Source organism: Leptidea sinapis, chromosome 28 (assembly GCF_905404315.1).
Source record: "Leptidea sinapis chromosome 28, ilLepSina1.1, whole genome shotgun sequence".
NCBI lineage: Eukaryota > Metazoa > Arthropoda > Insecta > Lepidoptera > Pieridae > Leptidea > Leptidea sinapis.
In genome coordinates this window covers 6,940,429-6,961,042 of record NC_066292.1, presented here as the reverse complement: position 1 = coordinate 6,961,042, position 20,614 = coordinate 6,940,429, and the positions used below count along the sequence as shown (strand labels likewise).

Sequence of the window (20,614 nt, the reverse complement as noted above, 5' to 3'; positions counted from 1 at the left end):
CTTTAATTTTCTTATTGAAAGTACAATATAGAAGTAAATCCTCGCACGTCTGATGTACCTGACAATTAAAACCACAATATAATTAAGTTTAAGCATAATATTATATATGTCGCCGCCAGCTTCTGTAAAGAACTAGCATTTAAGTTTAATATTATGTGTTAGGATTTAATTTCAAATTACTTATCATCGCTTGCATTGATAACAATTATTTAACCTTGAGTCGATGGTTTTGTCTACTCACTTAATTGTTTCTCTAACTTTAACCTTTTCTCGCTAGTCGAGGTGAAAAGTGGTATGTTTCACACTCAACAACTTTTTTCTATCTCGTGCCTTTAAATCACTTACTACCTCAGTAGTCTATATTAGAATCACTCGCTACGCAATCAATTCTAGACTTCTTCGCCTATTCGTGATTAGAAGTCAGCACTCGCAGCAAAAAATAACTTTGCTCACTTGCAAATAACTATTGTTATCTTGCTTTAAATTTATTATCTCAACTATCCTAGATTATTCATTATTCTTTAGAACTTTCACATATACCTTGATGAAAAGACAGCATGTATATACTGAAATGAAGAAGAATGTTGAAAACGATGATTTAATAGTTATTTTTGCAACTATTGTGTAATAAGGGGTATTAAAACACGAATGTGGATTTATCACACGAGGCGAATCCGAGTGTGATAATAGTATCACATGAGTGTTTAATACCTAATTATCAACAGGTGCATACAAGACTTTATCTACACGCAGAATATAAATCCTCTAAAAGATTCTGAAACTGTTAGCTTACTGCTAACATTAAAACAGACAGCCACAGTCCTATTAGTAACCTAATATCATCAATTACTGATTAAATACAAATAAACTAAGTATTAATGAAAGAATTATTTATTTTAGTAGTAATTTACATTTTGTATAGTGCAATTATTAAAATTCACTTGAATATTATGTTCTTTTGCAGCGTTTAAAATGAATCGCCCATTTTTTGTAAACAAAACAATAAAAATATCGAAGAAAAACGGCGGGGATTCGAATAACCTACTTATTTTTACGGCGCGCGACGTTCTGGTAGTGTGGAACGAAAATGTTCTTTTTTTAAATTCATAGAGATACCACGCATCGAGCAATAAGAATGTGGCGGTCTGTTGAAACTCTTTGAGTATGAAGGGATTAAAAAAAAAATAGAAGTATTGTTATGAAATTCAGGTAATTAGATCATTGTATGTTGTAATGTTGGCAATAAGCTAACTATTCAGAATCTTTAATAGAGGATTTAAAGTATGGGTGTCGATAAAAATTCAAAAAACACGTTATTCCATAGAACATGACCTAACTAGATCGGTTTGTCACAACAAAAAATTCTTGTGTAGTAATTTTTCTTCCAATCGTTAGTTTGAATTCCAATATACAGAAAATAAAGATGCAACAAAGGTATAAGACCTTGGTGAGCTAGCTGCATAGTGAGAAAACTCGGAAAAACGTGATTTACTGGAAGATAACACAGTTAAGTCGGTTTGGATCGATTCCCATATAGGCAAAATATAATAATATAACACACATATATGTGTCCCCAATACATACACATACACACATAATGTCTCCCCAAAATCTGGCACGAGACTCAGTCTCGTTTTTTTGAGTCTCATGCCAGATTTTGGCGAGACAACACATCCTGAGGATGCCTCGTGTAGAGGCGAAACACGTGCCGAATTGTATTAAAAACAAATATTGGCAGAATTAACACTGCAGAAAACCTAAATCATTTGTATATTTAAAAGATAATCTAAGAAACATGTGTGATGGAGAAAATTTTCGGCTTGCATAACATTTGAGGATTAACAACAAGAATCAGAAACCAGAAAATAAATTCTAATATACTAAATGAAACTGCTATAAAAAATAACAGATTGCACTCCGAGAGTGCCGCCAGATGTGAAAACTTGAACGTTGTGCGTTTTTGAATAATTTGGAATGGTTAGGGAATAATTTCACACGAATTGCTTAGTTTATCAGTATACAAGTACTAGCATTTATGTGGTTAAATACAATATTAATGAATAGCGCTATCGTACACAAAAATGACATTTCATATTACATAAAAACAATTATCCCTCAGAAAAATCAACTTTTATCCATAATTTCAACGGCTTTCCTACGAATTTTCCACCATGCAACGTGTCCTGACGCAAGTTTAACAGTTTATACCCATCCCAAGAAAAGTGCACATAGTTTTCAAAAATCTTATTTATAAAGCGGCATATATACTTTTAATATAAGTAAAAGCAAACCTCTTCCATAATTGTTTCAATGTCAAAGTAATGTTGTTTCAATATTCCCAGAATATCTTCAAAGTGTCTCAATTTTCCCCTTCGCTGGTAGTGTTTTAAGTTGGAGAGGCTTTGTAGAAATATATTAGTATCCTCATCAGTAATATTGGATGATCTTCTGTAATGGAAACAGTAACAAGCTTTCTTTTGCTTACCTCCTTGATTTTCTCTCGTTTTCGTAATAAGTAAATAAATATGTGTTTACATATTAAATAACAGACTAAATCATAATTAAACGGCTTGAGAAAGTTTAAATATCTGGGCCATATAATGTGAAACTAAATATGACCTGCTACAGCTCGTAATAAAAGGAAAAATAAAAGGCAAGGGAAAACCTGGCCGCAGACGAACATCCTGTCTTTAAAACCTTCGCAAGTGGTGATGCCCTAATGATTGCCGACCTCCGATAGGAGATGGCACTAGAAGAAGAAGAAAATGTGGACGTCACACACTTCGTCAGCCTCATTTCGAGATATATTCAACTGTACACCCTTGCAGCATGTTTGAAATAATTTGAATTGATAAATTTAGTCAATAACAATCCAATGTATTCAACGGTCTTTTAGAGCGTGTTAAAATAATATTAACTTAGCATAAAACAGGCTTTTTATTGTTTATGGGAACAGTGTCTTTAGGCGACAATGGCACCATCATCACTACATAGTATAAAACAAAGTCACTTTCTCTATTCCTATATCCATATGTAATGCTTAAATCTTATAACAACGCAACGGATTTTGATGCGGTTTTTTAAATAGATAGAGTGATTGAAGAGGAATGTTTATATAATACTGGAAATACTGTTGTTTTTGAGGTTTCTAATGTGTTGTCGTAAATAATTACATTTTTTCCGCTTACATTGCAAACGCAGGCTGAACCCTACGAGATTTATCAATAATGATTTACAAATAATGTACATATTTAAAAGGTCTACAGAATACTCCGCTATGGTATATGTCTATCTCTTATGGATATCCCACAATAACATTTTTTTGTCATTTACTTTTAACGACAAAAAATGACTAATTTTCGAAGCGATTTAAACCAATACAGCATTAATCCTTATCTAATTAAAGACATTAAATACACTGTTGATTTAATATAGATCTATTTGGCCTTTTACGGCATATGATTTAAATGAATATTTTCGAAGATATTACAGATTTAAAAATTGCGGGACGTAGCGTTTGCGGCGGTTCCAGCCGGGTTAGCGGGAGCATGCCTATAATTCCAAAGTTAGCAGGAAATCTTCATGGTTTAGGAGGAATGAAGAATAGTTTTGCTCTAAATTTAACGTATGCGGGCCACGAGCACTAATGAATAAATCAAAACTACTGGATCGATTTTAATCATTTTTTCAGTGAATGACATAGGATTTTATACCCGTGCGATGCCGGAGCGGGCCGCTAGTTAATTATAAACACTGATACTTCGTAAGCTTTGTAAGAGTAAAGGTAAACTTGAAATCATATCATCTGTCACTGCTTTCAAGAAAAATTTCCAACGACACTTGCTTGAAGTTCAGATAAACAGTTGAGTATCTTGCTCTTTTATTAAGATTTCATTTACCTACTTTAAATATCTAAAAGTTGACAATGATAAGCACTTACGGGATTCGTTTTTATTTGGTTTTATGTATTGAACATCATTGGGTTTTATAGTTGATTTATTGATGTCTTATGGATATATTTTATTTTATTTTAAAGGTCAAAGTTATGATTGTTTACGATATATTATTTAATATAACCTATTGTTATTTTATTTATAAGAAAAATTTTGCCGATTACTAACCGATGTTATGATTTAATGTTATGTTATTATTATTTTCCTTAAATTCATAAGTGTATTAGTTACTAACAGATTTAATTTTTATTTTTTTGTATATATACATAATTTTATTTTCATTCCAATGTTTATAGTAGCAGTAGACTTTGGGGATTATAAATATATAACTATTTAATTCTAGAAGTCTGTGTCTCGTATCTAGAGAATACCAGCGTTGAGAAGTAAAATTCCCAACATAATGCTGACTAGACACCATTTTGGTTTTGTAATATCCATAATATTGTTATAAGAAATAAGATTTCTGTATTTTAAAATCAAATAAACCTTTTAATTATTATTATTATTAAATAAAATATATTTACTTACAATATTACAGCGATGGTCTGAGATCGTTTGTATGAGACTGAATTATGGTTGCAAATGCTTACTGCTGGGAATGGAACTTCATTAATTTTGCAGTTTGGATTAATCTGTAAAGAAGAAAAAAAAATAAAAAAAATATTTAGATGCTTTTTGGTAAGTGAGAGAGCGGCTTACCCTTTTGGGTGGCTCGACATTGGCAGTTCACAGTCCCAAAGGCCAAGACATACGCTTATCAAATCACAAGTTAATCATGCAAAAATCAGTCATTAAGATAATGTCATAAATCAACTGTTAGAATTTTTATCTACAAACCATGCTTTAATTCCTCTATTAAAGATTCTGAAACAGTTAGCTTATTGCCAACATTAAAACATCCAATGTTCTAATAACAACAAGCCAAACGAGTGTTGTTATGTTGTACTGAATTTCATAACAACACACCTTTTTTTTCGATCCCTTCATGCGCAAAGAATTTCAACAGACAGCCACATTCTTATTATTCGATGCGTCGTATCTGTATGAACTTCAAAAAAAGAACATTTTTGTATACGCTCGTTCCACACTAGCAGAACGTCACGCGCCCTAAAAAAAAGTAGGTCATTCGAATCCCCGCCACTTTTTATTTGAATATTTCCATTTCCACATATATTTCCTCAATAAAAATAGTTATGATGCCCATGGTTTTTCGCAAAGTGCGCCGGAGGAATTACATGAGGGACTAGCTTTTAAAATTGATGCTAGAAGATGTAAATTTATGCCAAAATATTAATGAAAGAGTCACCCTTGTCACAATCTGATCGTTATTAAACCTTCTCCTGATAACGATGAGGTACGCTATAGTGATCAATACATTCCCCAACATAATAACGGCGCTCCAAACAGATGACTTTTGACTATTCCTGCACACGAAGGATACATTATGTAAAGTTGTCAGATGTTTCATTGTTCACGTGAACTTTATTGGTATATTCTGAAACGTGGGAAACAAAACTATTACAATTATGTTTTGGTGATATTCCATCTAAAAACGTTAAAAATGTATTTGGTCTTTAATAAGAATACAAAATACCTAATAAAGAATATCTGTTGTACTATTTATCCATTCCTGTTATATTTAATGCTCGTGCCACGAACTGAAACATAAAACAGAATATTTAAATTAGATGAAAGAATGTTCACATTGTAACGCTGAAGCGGAAATAATTTATTTTTATTTTTTACCGTTTAAAATCTAACATACATTTTTATAGTTATCGTATGAATATTGTATATACAATTAGGTATATTTTTATCACAATTGAATATCACAAATAATATTATAAGGTAATAGTTTATATCATAATATTATTAATACAGATCAAATTCACATATAATTAGACATTGTTTATAAGATGTCAAATGGTGTTGTTACTGTACAAATTTAATCATTTTTGAATTAAAGAAAAAACTGCAAGATACAATACAATTTTAACAGGTTAAAACACATCACAAGTCATTTGTTTGATAAGATCTCAACGTCTGTTTCAGTTGTAGTGTGTAGAAAGACCCTTACTACATGTATATGTAGTAAGGGTCGTTCTACACTCTACTGTAGAACTGCGCAAAAGTAGCTTTCTCGGTGTTACTTATTAGAAAGCTAATGGTTTGAGTCTTGATGGAATTGTTTTTGTACGAACTCACGAAAGTATTTCGAACCATTGATTTTGTCTTTTTTAAATATAAGATAGTTAACCCAGAATACATTGCAACATATAACGTTAACTAAACCATTTAAATGTATCGGGTTCAAATACCATACACATTTCATTGTTAATTACATTCTACATCAATAAGAATTAAAAATAATAACGATCTTTTAGCGGTATCTTACATTTGTTAATATAAGCTAATACGTAATTATATTAATATTTAATAAGATATAGAATGATTCCATATTACAACTATTAACAACATTTTAATATTGACAATTATTAGCAACAACTGAACTAATAGCGTAGATGTTTAGCTACAATTACCTTTTACTTTTACAAAGAAGGTATTAAGGCGACACTAAATGCCTGCGACCTTGAGCGATATGAGTTCACCACTGCCGGCCCGTCATCTATGTAACAAAGCCAATATTTTCAAAATTCTTGCGTGGAAAACAGTTTATATGCTTACAATCCTCGTAAGTCACTACTAATCTGAACCTACACAAAAAAGTACAAGCTATAAGAATAGCTTTTATGAGAGAAGTACCAAAAAAATGCGTCACGCCATGCCAAAAAACTTGTTTAACTTCAAAGAAAAGTGGAAAATCAAAAAGGCTCAGCAGTGTTAACTATAACCAAAAGCAAGCATTAGCAACCTACAAATCAAACCTACTAAGACTTAAAGATATGTGTAACAGGATTAAGTAGTGTTCATAGCTCGAAATGCTACACTTTCACCACAAAACTTGTCTAAAAACACGTAAGTCACTACTAATCTGAATAAATGAACCTACACAAAAAAGTACAAGCTATAAGAATAACTTTATGAGAGAAGTACCAAAAAAATGCGTCACGCCATGCCAAAAAACTTGTTTACCTTCAAAGAAAAGTGTAAGTTCAAAAAGGCTCGGCAGTGTTAACTATAACCAACAGCAAGCATTAGCAACCTACAAATAAGACTTAAGGATATGTGTAACAGGATTAAGTAGTGTTCATACCTCGAAATGCTACACTTTCACCACAAAACTTGTCTAAAAACACCATTCTTGCGTGTTTTCAGCTTACTCTTCGTTCTTTAAATTTTAAAAACATACGCTATTTTTAATAAAATCTCCCTCCGCTACGCTCAACACAGTAACAATTTAAAAAGTAATTATTTTTTATTCAATCTATTCCAATTAAATAGAAATCTTCGAAACAGAAAAGTTCCTAAACTAACGCTACTTTCTTATTCGTGAACATATTTGATATTATCAATCTATAATTTGTGTCAAAAACCATTACTCGAAACTACCATGTAATAAAAACACTAATACATATCAAATAAATATAGGCTAGAGCCTCGTATCCTTTTACAAATTGAATATAAAAAACCTACGGCTGCGTTGGTTTTGGATTGATTTTATAAAGAGACGAAAGCTTGTATTTAGATTAAGGATTGGTTCCGCTGCGCTCCAACTAAGATACCTACGGCTTCCTAAGAACAATAGCTTTTTTATTACGGCAGCTATAAGATGCTTGTGGGCGTGGCATCTTGACACTCAATGGCATCTTTCGAATTTCGTAAGATACGCTTCGAGTTATTTTACATTGTAATGATTAAAATACAAAATACTTACTGATGATAATATATGATCCCAGTGTCTCTTTTATTTCTTGTAGTATTATTTTTACAAAGTTTTACTACGCATACCGGCATTTTAGTTTCAATTATTAGCAAAAATTACCAGAACTTGTGGCTCGAGTACGCCCACTTGGACGTAGTATTAGTTGCCGCGCTTTGCGACTACGCCTACGGTATCTAGTTGGAGCGCAGCGGAGACCAATCCTTAATCTAAGAATGTGTCATTTATTTATAATGCTTAAAAGGCAGATTATTGGCCTTCTGTCAGACTCCTAGGGACAGCTCTGATTGTCTGGATAAGATCAATTCATGAAACAATATTATATGGATTTATAAATTACATTTCCCATCACTCCTTTGGTCATCTGTTTTATAACATAATGTAAATCCCTACTAATATTATAAATGTGGATGTAAGTTTGTTTGTTACACGTTTACGCCGGGGCTATTAAACCGTTTTTTATGAAATTTGGTACAGCGATAGACTACAGCTTGGGAAAGGACATAGGCTACATTTTACCTCGGAAAAATCCATAGTTACCGTGGGATTTGTGAAAAACTGAAATTCACATCGATAAGTTTTAACTATGCCAAAAGTAGATTTAGTTTGCCATAGCAATCTTCCTCGAAATAAGAATCATAGAATATGTTGGGAACGTGAGCGAAAACGGGACCCGGAACTAGAATAGGACATGAGATAATCTTCAATTCTTGCCTATTATTTTTAAAAAGCCCTTTTCCTACGCGAACGAAGTCGCGGGCATCAGCTAGTATAGAAATAAAACAGCAAAAAAAATACTAACCTATATCTTATGTATAAAATTCTCGTGTCGCAGTGTTTATAGTTACACTCCTCTGAAACGGCTTGGGTAGGTCTGAGAATCGAATAACATCTATTTTTCATCCTAAATGTTAAGGGTAGTCCACCCCAAATTTTTCTTCTAATTTAATTGTTTTTTTTTTTTGAAATTATTATTCAGCATTTAAAATACATACAAATTCTAATTTTCACCTATCTACGATCAACACCTACTTTTGTATCGCGATTTTAATATTATTCTAATCCATCCACAGGCACGCAATAGAGTTTCAATATGGCAATCGAATATAATGATTATTGTAGTACGATAAATTTAATTTACGATATATTTGGTAGGTCTGAGAATTGGTCGTCATCTATTTTATCAGCTAAAAATTTTAATTATTGATTTTTTTTTTATTACTTTATATGGCAATACAACGTTTGCTGGGTCAGCTAGTTGTGTTATAAAATTTTATATGGTGAATAATTATTATTGAAATTAACTTAGACTCAAATAACACATAGCAATATAACTGTGTACGTTATTAAACAAAAGTTATTAACGACCCTTTGTTAGAGTGCTACATTCAAACTTGAACGGGCAATCGTGTGAGTTGGTTTAGTAAAGATTCAAATTATATATTTTATTAATGGTACTGTTTGATTTTGTTATTAAGGATAGTATATTATTTTGGTGATAAGAGATAGATATAGGACAATTGCGTTTTGGTATTAATTATAACTACAGTGTGGTAGTATAGTATTTTGCTAGGGTTTGTGTTATCTTGTGAGAAACTTCCTTCCTTCTTTTAATGTGCATGTTCTCAACTTTAAAATGTATTAATAGATTTAGCAATAATTACCTAATAAGCCTATTCTATTAGATTATAGCAATCTTAAACTAAATTGGTAACCACCGTATGACTTACGGCCGTTCCCAATATTCAGTCTATCTCTAACTTGATATAAAAATCGTAACTATTGTTGTCTTTACTGTCCCAATAAACTTATTGACGGTAACTCACCTTATCCGTACACGCTGTCTGTCAATGGGACGACGTATAGCTTACCAGCGATAGCACTTTGTATGGAAATTGTAATCACGCGTCCCAATATAAGGCGATAAGAATGACTTATAGTAATTAGCTGTAAATTATCTGAAGCTGTCCCAATATACCCGATATGTCATTCCTTATATTGGGACCCAATATAACTTACCAGTGATAGAAGTTTGTATGAAAATTGCAATTCACGCGTCCCAATATAAGGCGATAAGAATGACTTATCGGGTATGTTAGGACCGCTTCCGATTATTGACAAATAATTAAGTAAGGTTAAAAAAAATGCAGTGATTTTCTTGCACAAAGTAAGTATTATTTTCAAGACACATCAAAAGCTATTTGTCGATATTGTATAAAATCGAGTTATACCAATATTTCCTATGTCAGTGACGATAGAAGATAACGGCTAATTAACTTCAAAGTTTGTCGAATATGAATCCAAAAAAAGATCTCCTGAAAAATACTTCAAGTTCAGTTTCTGCCCTCTGTTAAAAATCCATGTTGTGAACACGGACTAGTAGAAAAAGAAGGACTCCGCGCCGTGTTATTAGCAAGTGAAGCACCTTTATGCTAGTGTGTGTGACGGAGTATACCAGTTACACAATTTTTTCTCCCTTAAATAATCATATATCCACAAATACTTTTATAGTATTGTATTTACACTTTTACACAACGCACGACGGCATTTTTAAAATATTTTATTGCGACGCAAACTGATCTTTCACAGACTATGGCAAATCTCATAATGGCGGCCGATCGGCTTGTATTAGTGTAAGTGTATGCGTGGGGCTATGTATTTACACGTTTACCGGCTTTTTTTGGTGCCTCACTGGTGTAAGGTGACACCGAGTCCTTGTTTTTTTTATTCGTCCGTGGTTGTTAATCCAAGCTTTATTCCAGCAAAGGAAATTACGCCAAAATGTAAAATTCTAGCCGCATCATGTAGAGGTCTGGTTGTTGCCTCGCACTATGCCACTAACGGCCGTTCCCAGTATTCAGTCTATCTCTAACTTGAGATAAAAATCGGAACTATCCTTGACTTTTCTGTCCCAATAAACTTATCGACGGTAACTCACCACCTCCGTAAACGCTGTCCGTCAATCGGACGACGTATAGCTTACCAGCGATAGCACTTTGTATGGAAATTGTAATCACGCGTACCAATATAAGGCGACAAGAATGACTTATAGTAATTAGCTGTAAATTATCTGCAGCTATCCCAATATACCCGATATGTCATTCCTTATATTGGGACGCGTGAATTGCAATTTCCATACAAACTTCTATCGCTGGTAAATTTGAATTTGAATAAGTTTATTGGGACAGAAAAGTCAACGATAGTTACGATTTTTATCTAAAATAGGCCACAGCCGGAGATAAACTGAATATGGGAATGGTTGTTAGGGATATTCAAATTAAAAGATAATAAGACTATGAAATTCGTTGAATTCTAGGATAACGAACTACGTTATTATTAGTACTTTTACGGCTATTCCCAATATTCAGTCTATCTCTTAGTTGAGATCATCAATCGTCACTATGGTTAACTTTTTTGTCCCAATAAACTTATCGACGGTAACTCACCTTATGCGTACATGCTGTCTGTCAATGGGACGACGTTTACCTTACCAGCGATAGAAGTTTGGAAATTGCAATTCACACGTCCCAATATAAGGCGATAAGAATGACTTATCAGGTATATTGGAACAGCTTCAGATTATTGACAGCTAATTACTGACAGTAGATGGTAGTAATATATCTCGTAGATAGTATATTGGGAACGGCCGTAAGTAAAAGTTGTAGTTACATACACAGATTACTAATAATACACTCAAATAATTTTATAACAGCAGCTTCAATCGGCAGTATAAATTGAAGTTTGTCAGAAAATCTCATTGTAGCAAATACGCAATGAGTGCAAAAGTACTTGGGAGAGTGTTAAGAGCAAGATTCCAGGAATTCTGCGGTCACTGCACTCTTCACGGTTTCTACTACTTCTCAGTGAGCGCCCATTATGTCGTCTACTTCACGTGGGCTCTGGTGCTTATATCCAGTGTTTGTCTGTGGGCTTTTCTAAGCCACATGATTTGGATAAAGTTTCGACAGGACCCCACATTTACAGTGGTGAGTTTGGCTTTTAGCTAAATTATATCTCCTCCTATAAAGTCACTCGAGAGAGAATTTCTTGCACGTACAAGAATACTGTCAAGTGAACCTTATACATTGCTTGCAGGACGATACTGTCGACATGGATTTTTCGGTAGAGCGTTTTGTGAAACCAGTGCTTTATAATTTAAAATATTATTCTTTCTTTTTATCGTCCGCCTTATGGCGAGTTATGTATCTTTAAATGTGTCTAGGTCGTTTCTGATTGTATAATTATTTATTAATGTTAATAATCTATCACAACTTACTAAATTTTGTTCATATAAAAATATCTAAAATTTTCTAAACATTTTCATTTGATTAGAATAAACGCTTACAGTTGAAAACTTTCCAAATAATCCTATAAATCTCTAGATCATCATAGAATTTTCTAGAACAATCCAAATCATTTTTAACACATTTTTAACAATCACACATTTTTAACACATAAATCACATGTTTCGTAAATTTTGTGCACGATGGGAGCCTATTGCGAACACACACACAAAAATATTCATATATGTAATATATAAAATTCTCGTGTCACGGTGTATATAATTATACATATCTGCTAGGGTGGTGAATCGGCCAACATCTATTTTTCATCCCCCTAAATGTTAAGGGTGGTCGTTCACCCGAAAATTTTATTTTTTTATTTTTTTACATTTTTGTTTGTGATTCAGCATCAAAAAATACATACAATTTCAAGCAAGACACGCAATAGAGTTGCAATATGGCAATCGAACATAATGATTATTGTACTACGATAAATTTTATCTATATTAATATTATAAAGCTGCAGTGTTTGTTTGTTTGTTTGAACGCGCTAATCTCTGGTACAACTGGTCCGATTTGAATGATTCTTTCAGTGTTGGGTAGTCCATTTATTGAGGAAGGCTATAGGCTATGTTTTTTTTTTTCAAAATTAGGGATCCGTAATAAAATTGCTATTTTGTAACACAAGGTGTAAAATCGAAAACCTATTTTTGCGTGCGCTGCAAAAATTATTGACAATAGAACAAAATGATGTACAGGCTATAATATAGGCAATATTTTATTACTTATAAAACTATCGCGTGAATTATACTTTATATAGCAAAACAACGTTTGCCGGGTCAGCTAGTGTATGATATATTTGGTAGGTCTGAGTATCGGTCGCCATCTATTTTTATACCCTAAAAATTTTTTTTTTGTACTTTATATAGCAATACAACGTTTACTGGGTCAGCTAGTAAATATATATATCGATTATTAAGATTTGGGAGGGCAGCTGATATTGTTCAGGTCTTAATATGAAATAAGAAACCGGTATGTTAAACTTACGGCATGTCAGGTAGAGAGTCATAATCTAGGCTGGTTGACGTGGTACTGTTGGCACCTTAACTCTGTTACGGTGCTGAGTTTGCTGTTTGTTCTCTTCTAGTGGGAGGCTCCTTTGAACAGGAAGCCGGCTAGATTATGAGTCCACAACGGCGCCTATTTCAGCCGTGAAGCAGTAATGTGTACACGTTACTGTGTTTCGGTCTGAAGGGCGCCGTAGCTAGATTTAATTACTGGGCAAATGAGACTTAACATCTTATATCTCAAGGTGACGAGCGCAATTGTAGTGCCGCTCAGAATGCTGCATTGTAATGGGTAGGGCGTATCAAGTACCATGACCTGAACGTCCTCCTCGTCTCGTCCTTTATTTTCATATAAAAAAACATGTAACAACTCACTGAGATGGTCAGCATCACATTGTTTTATAACATTAAGAAATGAGACGAGCAGAACGTTCAGCTGATGGTAATTGATACGCCCTGCCCATTACAATGCAGTCTCGCTCAGAATACTTGCAAATCCCAAAAAACAAAATTCAACGCTCATCTCTTTGAGACACTAGATATAATTGTTTATTTGCTCAGTAATTTTACTAGCTACGGCGCCCTTCTAACCGAAACACAATAATGCTTACACATTATTGATTGACGGCAGAGTAAGGTGCCGTTATGGTACCTATAATCTATATAGCCGGCATCCTGTGCTGAGGAGCCTCCCACTGGTGAACCATAGGCAGTGGACTCTCTGAATTAAACATTTACCGAAAGAAAGAAGTAGTGGGATTCACCGTTTTGGTACCTGTCAGTTTGGGTTACCTTTCTCTTGGGTTTCTTTTCGCTTTGCGTATAACTAAAAAGTCCAAATAATTCGGTAGTAACTTTCTATTTACTATGTGAACTAATAATTGGATGAATTGAATAAATATGTTCTAGGAATGCAAATAATTTCGTTAGTCTCAGCTCAATAATATTAAGAAATCTAATTTCAAGTACATGTGACATTTTATCTTTAACAATGCGGGTGATGGGTCCAGTGTATTGTGTTCGAGGTAACGCACGCTCCGCTTTAAGGCTAGGGTTACTATGGATGCGAGTTCTGACGAAAATTTGTTCTGACGAGTACGTCCGAAATCCTCGTCATTCTTGAAAATTCGTTCGTTCTTGAAAGTCCATTATTTAAATTATTATTGTTAAATGGTGGAAAGACAGAGCATGTCAACGAGTTATTTTCTATAAGAGACGACAAAGGATAGTTTAAAATGTAGAGTGTTGAGTTTTGCTACTTTTGCCGAGAAATATATCTGTTGTGATAATTTTCGTCTCTCATATCCCACAAACACCTGTTCTCTTACACGAGACTGATCAATTTATCGTTATCCATGGTGGAAACCATATCACTCGAAATTCGCAGACGCAGGTCGTGCGAAAAAATCAAACTCGTTTGAACGCTCGAGTGGTACTGACGACGTCGTGCATGTTCTGACGCGTTCGTCGTTGCCAGTGTAAACACTGTCATTGGATACCTGGCGTTTGTTTCTTCTGACGAATCCGTCAGAACTCGTCAGAACAAATTTTCGTCAGAACTCGCATCCATAGTAACCCTGGCCTAAGGCGCTTATTATTGTGCTTTTCAACTGAGATTAATAGCTTTGCGTATCACGTTTTTGACTCGGCTAAAAGAGGTACTTCATCAAAATTATATTTTTTATGTTGCTATGGAAAAAACAGTACAGTCACTTAAATATACTCTGTTGTTAAGGAATATTTACTTCAGATATCCTAAGGGTGATACTAGGAATAAGTCATCGCTTTATATCCCACCAACAAGTACTAAATATGTTCAAAATACCTTTATTTAACGAGCTTGTAATAAGTGTAATGTAAAATTTAATAATATTGATTTGCATACTTGCTCGATCACACAATTTGAAAAATATATTAGAGAATACTTGTGTTAATAATTTGTTTTAAGCTAGCAATAATCCATTTCTTGTTTTTATTTTATTTTTTTCAAGTTTGTTTTTTATCCTCTGTTTGACTTCTCACGTCATATGTATATGTATATTTGTGTAAACTTAATTGGTTTGTGTACAATATTTTATGTATTTTTGTAAATGTTTTTAAATACTTTTTGTTTCCCAAATATTAAAAAATAAAATAGATCAAAGCCAGAGAAGTAGGTATTTGTTGTATGTAACACACATTCTAGTCAGTAATAGTCTTCAACCTAAACCTTTCTACATTAAATATTGAACAGCACATTACTTAGTACCGAAATAGTTTTATTTGGACGTTTTTTCCCAGCCTTTATCCTAAATTATAAGCGAGAAATTTTGCAGGTGGAATCTATTCACTATTCAACTGAAAACATTCCATTCCCCGCCGTAAGTATTTGCGATTCGAAAATGATTTACAGACCAGCTACTCGGAATATCACTGATATTTTGTAAGTTGGATTTATTATTTCTTTTAGTTGACATTTCTATATTTCCACTATATCGCAATATATAACACGTTATAACTATTTATAAAATATTCATCAAAATCAATGCTTATCATATCTGCTTATAACATGGAACTATTGCATGTGTGTGTAAATATTATGTGGTTTTTACGCAACTTCAATCCCGGGTATAACATCCCTTCAACACGGGGATTTTCCACATACATATTTCTGTAGGTACTGTTAAATTTATAAAAATTTGTACAGATCATAATAAGCTTCACGTACTGCACGTGTGTCAATTGTGTTATAACAAATTACTTTAATTAATTTGTGTATCAAAACCGTAATGAAATAGTAACACGAGGCAAACAATTGGAAATACTTGTTTCGGATTGTGATTATTTTTATTACGAATTACGAGTTCGTAAAAGGTGTTATACGAGAATACCCCTATAACACCTAACCTATAACGCGGATACACTCTACCGCTGTGAAATAACATGTGAAATAGGTATGAAAACATAGTTTTTCATAGCTTTGATCAACGCGAGTGTTATACATTTTAATAAAACACTTTAAAAGGATAAAAACCCGTGTAATTTAATAAATGTATTTTTACATTAGATTTTCGCCCAGAACTATCCAGATCTGTACCCAGTCCCCCTGAAAATGGGGTGTGTCAAGATCTTGAAACTGAATTGATTGAAATATTGAAGGATTGGCGAACAGACTTAGTTCAGCAGCATATCATAACCAGGAACAGACATAAACTTATAATGCCTACTAATCGGCTAAGTCAATTTAGTAAGTCGTTTGTCGGGCGATGTATATGCTTTTACAACAAAATCTCAGAAAATGTTCAAAACAAAAGTATTACGTTATTCATAAAAATTGTTTAAAAAAGGATTGTGTGGTAAAGGTATAACATAAATGACTCTCTTAATGTTACCACAGATTGGGAACAGAGCGACCTCCCTCAGACTATTATATAATAATAAGTTTAATTGTACAATATTATTTTGTAAACATATTTTTTCGATAAAATTTTGAATTGGAAAAAAAGATTGTTGTGCCCGTTCTTCTCATGTATGAGGCATTCGATTTGGAAAGGGTGGTAAGTTTTTAGCTCCTATTTTGAATAAAAACATTTGAATTTGAACCTATGGATTAAGTAAAATAAAAATAAAACTCTCTTTTTTCGAAAAAATTAAATTTTAGAACATAATGAAAATTACACGCGTTTTAATCCTTTAATAGCGTTTTATATGAAGGTATGAAAACAGTTTTTATTAGATTTCGTTGCTTAAATTTTATCTTTTCATCCTAAAGGTATCTTCGGGGATACAGAGAAGAGGATATAGAGCTGTTTCTTGATAGTTTTACAAGTATGAGGAGTAAGGCCTACAAAGTTACAAATGTTGTAAAAAGAATTCATAACGTTTTAGATGAGCTTGCTTACAGTTACAGTAATCTCATGTATAAGGCCAGTATCACTATCACTAATTGTTATATCAAACGAGACACTATATTCAACGTCACTTTGTATAATAACGTCACATTTAAGTAGATATTATACAGTAGGTACCCGATTTACCGAAGTAATCACAGTAATGTCGTTAGTAAATAATCAGTCATCGTCGTAAATCGTCAGTAATCAGTTATTATAGAGCAAGAGCCCGTGGACCACACACCAATGTCATTTTATAAAAGCTGAAAGTTTGTCAGCGCATGCTCCCAACACAGGTAAGAACGATGTTCCATTTTGGAGTTTGGGTTACAGTAGCTATGGCAGGTAAACGGTACTAAAGGTGTGTACCGATCTCAATACATCAAAGAATAAAGTGAGATTTTTTAGTATTACCTTCAGAATAATATTAAAAATCATGTTTTTCATTGAACGACACTTCATATCGGTGGCAAACGATTACCCTTAATGTTTATGAAATTACATACATACATAAAATCACGCCTCTTTCCCGTAGGGGTAGGCAGAGACCACTTCTTTCCACTTGCTACGATCCTTACATACTTGTTTCGCTTCGTCCACTTACATTATTCCTTTCATACATGCTCTCTGGTTTAGGGTACTCTTGACCTGCCCTTTTTTCAAGACGTCTCTGACTTGATCTTGAAACGTCCGCCTAGGTACTACCCCTTCCAACACTTTCATTCACACTAGCCTTATACACTTTCTTCGTCAATCGTTCTTCATTCATTCTCTCGACATGTCCAAGCCATCTTAGCATACCTTTCTCGATTTTTGTCACAACATCTTCTTTCAGACCACAACGTTTCCTTATCTCATTATTTCTTATCCTGGCACTCAGTTTAACTCCTATCATACTTCTAAGGCTCTCATCTCAACTGCATTTATCCTGATTTCATGTTTCTTCTGCCATACCCAACTTTCACTTCCGTACATGAGTGTTGGAACCAACACCCCCTCATACACAGCCAAACGAGCCGTATTAGACCTTCTGCCTACTCATAAAGGAGTGCAAAGCTCCATCCACCATGTTTCCTGCATTCACTCTTCTTTCAATATCACTCTCATACTTTCCATGAAATTATACCTATACTTATGAAAATACCTAGCGTGTGTAAGCCACGACTGTAAGTGTCTGGCAATGAATTACGTGATTTTTAATAATATTCTGAAGGTAATACCGAAAAATCGCACTTTATTATTTGATGTATTTAGATCGGTATTTTACACACCTTAAGTACCGTTTACCTGCCAAAGCCACTGTAACCCAAACTCCATAATGGAACATCGTTCTTACCTGTGTTGGGAGCATGCGCTGACAAACATTCAGCTTTTATAAAATGACGTAGGTCTGGAGTCCACGGGCTCTTAGACCATTATTTATGTATTATATAAAATATTTTTTAAATAAAACAGTTAGTCAGATATGCAAAGGTATTTCTGAATCAATAATCGATATTTTTTTTTTAAATATCTACTTTAACTTGAATCTTTACTTACGAAATTAAATATTTTGTTTATGGTTACAGTTCAGGACTCCGTGTGAAATAATGCTTAAATCATGTTATTGGAGATCTAATTTATATGACTGCTCATTGATGTTTCGAGAAGTGTTAACAATAAATGGATACTGTTGTCAATTCGACATCACTTATTTTAGGTGAGAATTTAGGATATCACACGAAATAAATTGTTGAATGATAACTTCAATACCAAAGTTAATTGAAATCCTGTAAGCAATATTTCTTTTATGACAGTAATTTACGAGACGAGTATGACGTTCAGCTGATGGTAATTAATACACCCTGCCATTAATTAAATAAAATACTTTTTTCCACTTTCCACCTTCGCACATTCCACCTTCGCACGACACGCCACAAGTTAGGATATCATCCCCACCATCTGGATTTGTGGCGGTCCTCCACAGTGCGGTTTTCAAGGAGCTTTCTTCCATGTACTACTAAGCTGTGGAATGAGCTTCATTGTGCGGTGTTTCCGGGACGATACGACATGGGTACCTTCAACAAAAACGCGTACATCTTCCTTAAAGGCCGGCAACGCTCTTGTGATTCCTCTGGTGTTGCAAGAGAATGTGGGCGGCGGTGATCACTTAACAACAGGTGACCTCCAACAGGTACGCTCGTTTGTCCTCCTATTCCATAAAAAAAACTTTTTAAGGTTTCAGGCAATGACGTTCTATGCATAGAACGGTTTCAGGCAAAGACGTGAGAGTGGAATGGAATGTCAACATAAACAAATAATATTATTTTTCAAGCAAACAAGCAATTTATTAAATTAGGCGTTTTGTTGGGAAAATCCATAACTTTCAAAAAATTTAATTATCTAATAGTCTAGTTGGTCTACATGCAGATTCGGCTATAAGACCAACCGCACGGCTTACGGTTTCTACCGAAGAATCGGTCCCCGCTGAACACCCGACAAAACGATCATGAAAATCTCTTGAGAGTGATCTCTCGATCCAGAGTGCGGCGAGACAACATCTTCTGAGGAATCTCCTTAAGATAATTCATAACACTTAGATAAAAAAGAAATAATAATGTCAATTCCACTTGCAGTTCAAACATATGATAACATTCATCAACAATCCTAAAGATTGATGTGCGCTTAGTTCGAGCTTGTAGATTTTGTAGTATTAAGTTATTATTATTTTCAGTCAATTCGTTTCAAATACTACTTACTTGAGAGCTGGCACAGAAGTATCGGATGCGCTTGAAATCAAAGTAAAAACACAAAAAATAGAGAGCAATGGGACTTCAACAGATAGTTATCTTCTGGTAAGGAACAACATATTTCTACTAGCCAAATTAGTTATAAATGATGGTCTTTGTAAATTATTTAAGGATTCCCGGCTCTAGAAGCTAAAATTTTACCTATTATTCCATAGAATTTCTATAGCAGAAACCAATTGTACCTATATTACTTTAAAAATATAATTAAAAATATATTATAACTGATAACCACAATATTCAATAAAATTTAATAAGTAAGAAATAAAAACAAAAACGTATTTCTGAATGATGCATATTATATTATCTTTTCATTTGGATAATGAAATCAAAAGGCAGCCATATTAGAAGAAGAAATGTTGTTTGACACCGAACCAAAGCTCAATAAATAAACCCAAAATTTGGAAGCCTCCTTCGGTCATAACTTATACCAATATATAAGAATTAAGATTATAAATACGTTGGTTACACTTAAATTTTTCCATAACTTAAAAAAACAACATGTTAAAATTCAAATTCAAATACTTTAATTCAAAACATCACTTATTGAATGTCATAAACTACCACCCATTCCAAAATGAATGCCTCGGACCTGAGAAGAACGGGCGCAACAACTCAGCGAGCTTTATTTTTCATCGAAAAAATATGTTTACAAAGTAATATTGTACAATTAAACTTATTATTTAACAGCTTGAGGGCGGTCACTCCATTCCCAATCTGTGGTATCATTAAGAAAGTCATTTATGTTATAGTAACCTTTACCACACAAACGTTTTTTAACAATTCTTTTGAATAACGTAATACTTTTATTTTGA

At 33.5% G+C, this 20,614-nt stretch overlaps 1 protein-coding gene across 1 annotated transcript in view; it reads left to right on the top strand.

Moving 5' to 3' along the window:
• The first annotated feature begins 18,642 nt into the window (after positions 1-18,642).
• LOC126973061 (sodium channel protein Nach-like) overlaps positions 18,643-20,614 on the top strand; it is a 40,275-nt gene continuing 38,303 nt past the window's right edge. Inside the window, exons 1-2 of the mRNA XM_050820175.1 lie at positions 18,643-18,712; positions 19,727-19,847. Coding sequence (XP_050676132.1) covers positions 18,651-18,712; positions 19,727-19,847 — 183 coding nt within the window. The 5' untranslated portion in view covers positions 18,643-18,650. The remainder of the gene's footprint in view (positions 18,713-19,726; positions 19,848-20,614) is intronic.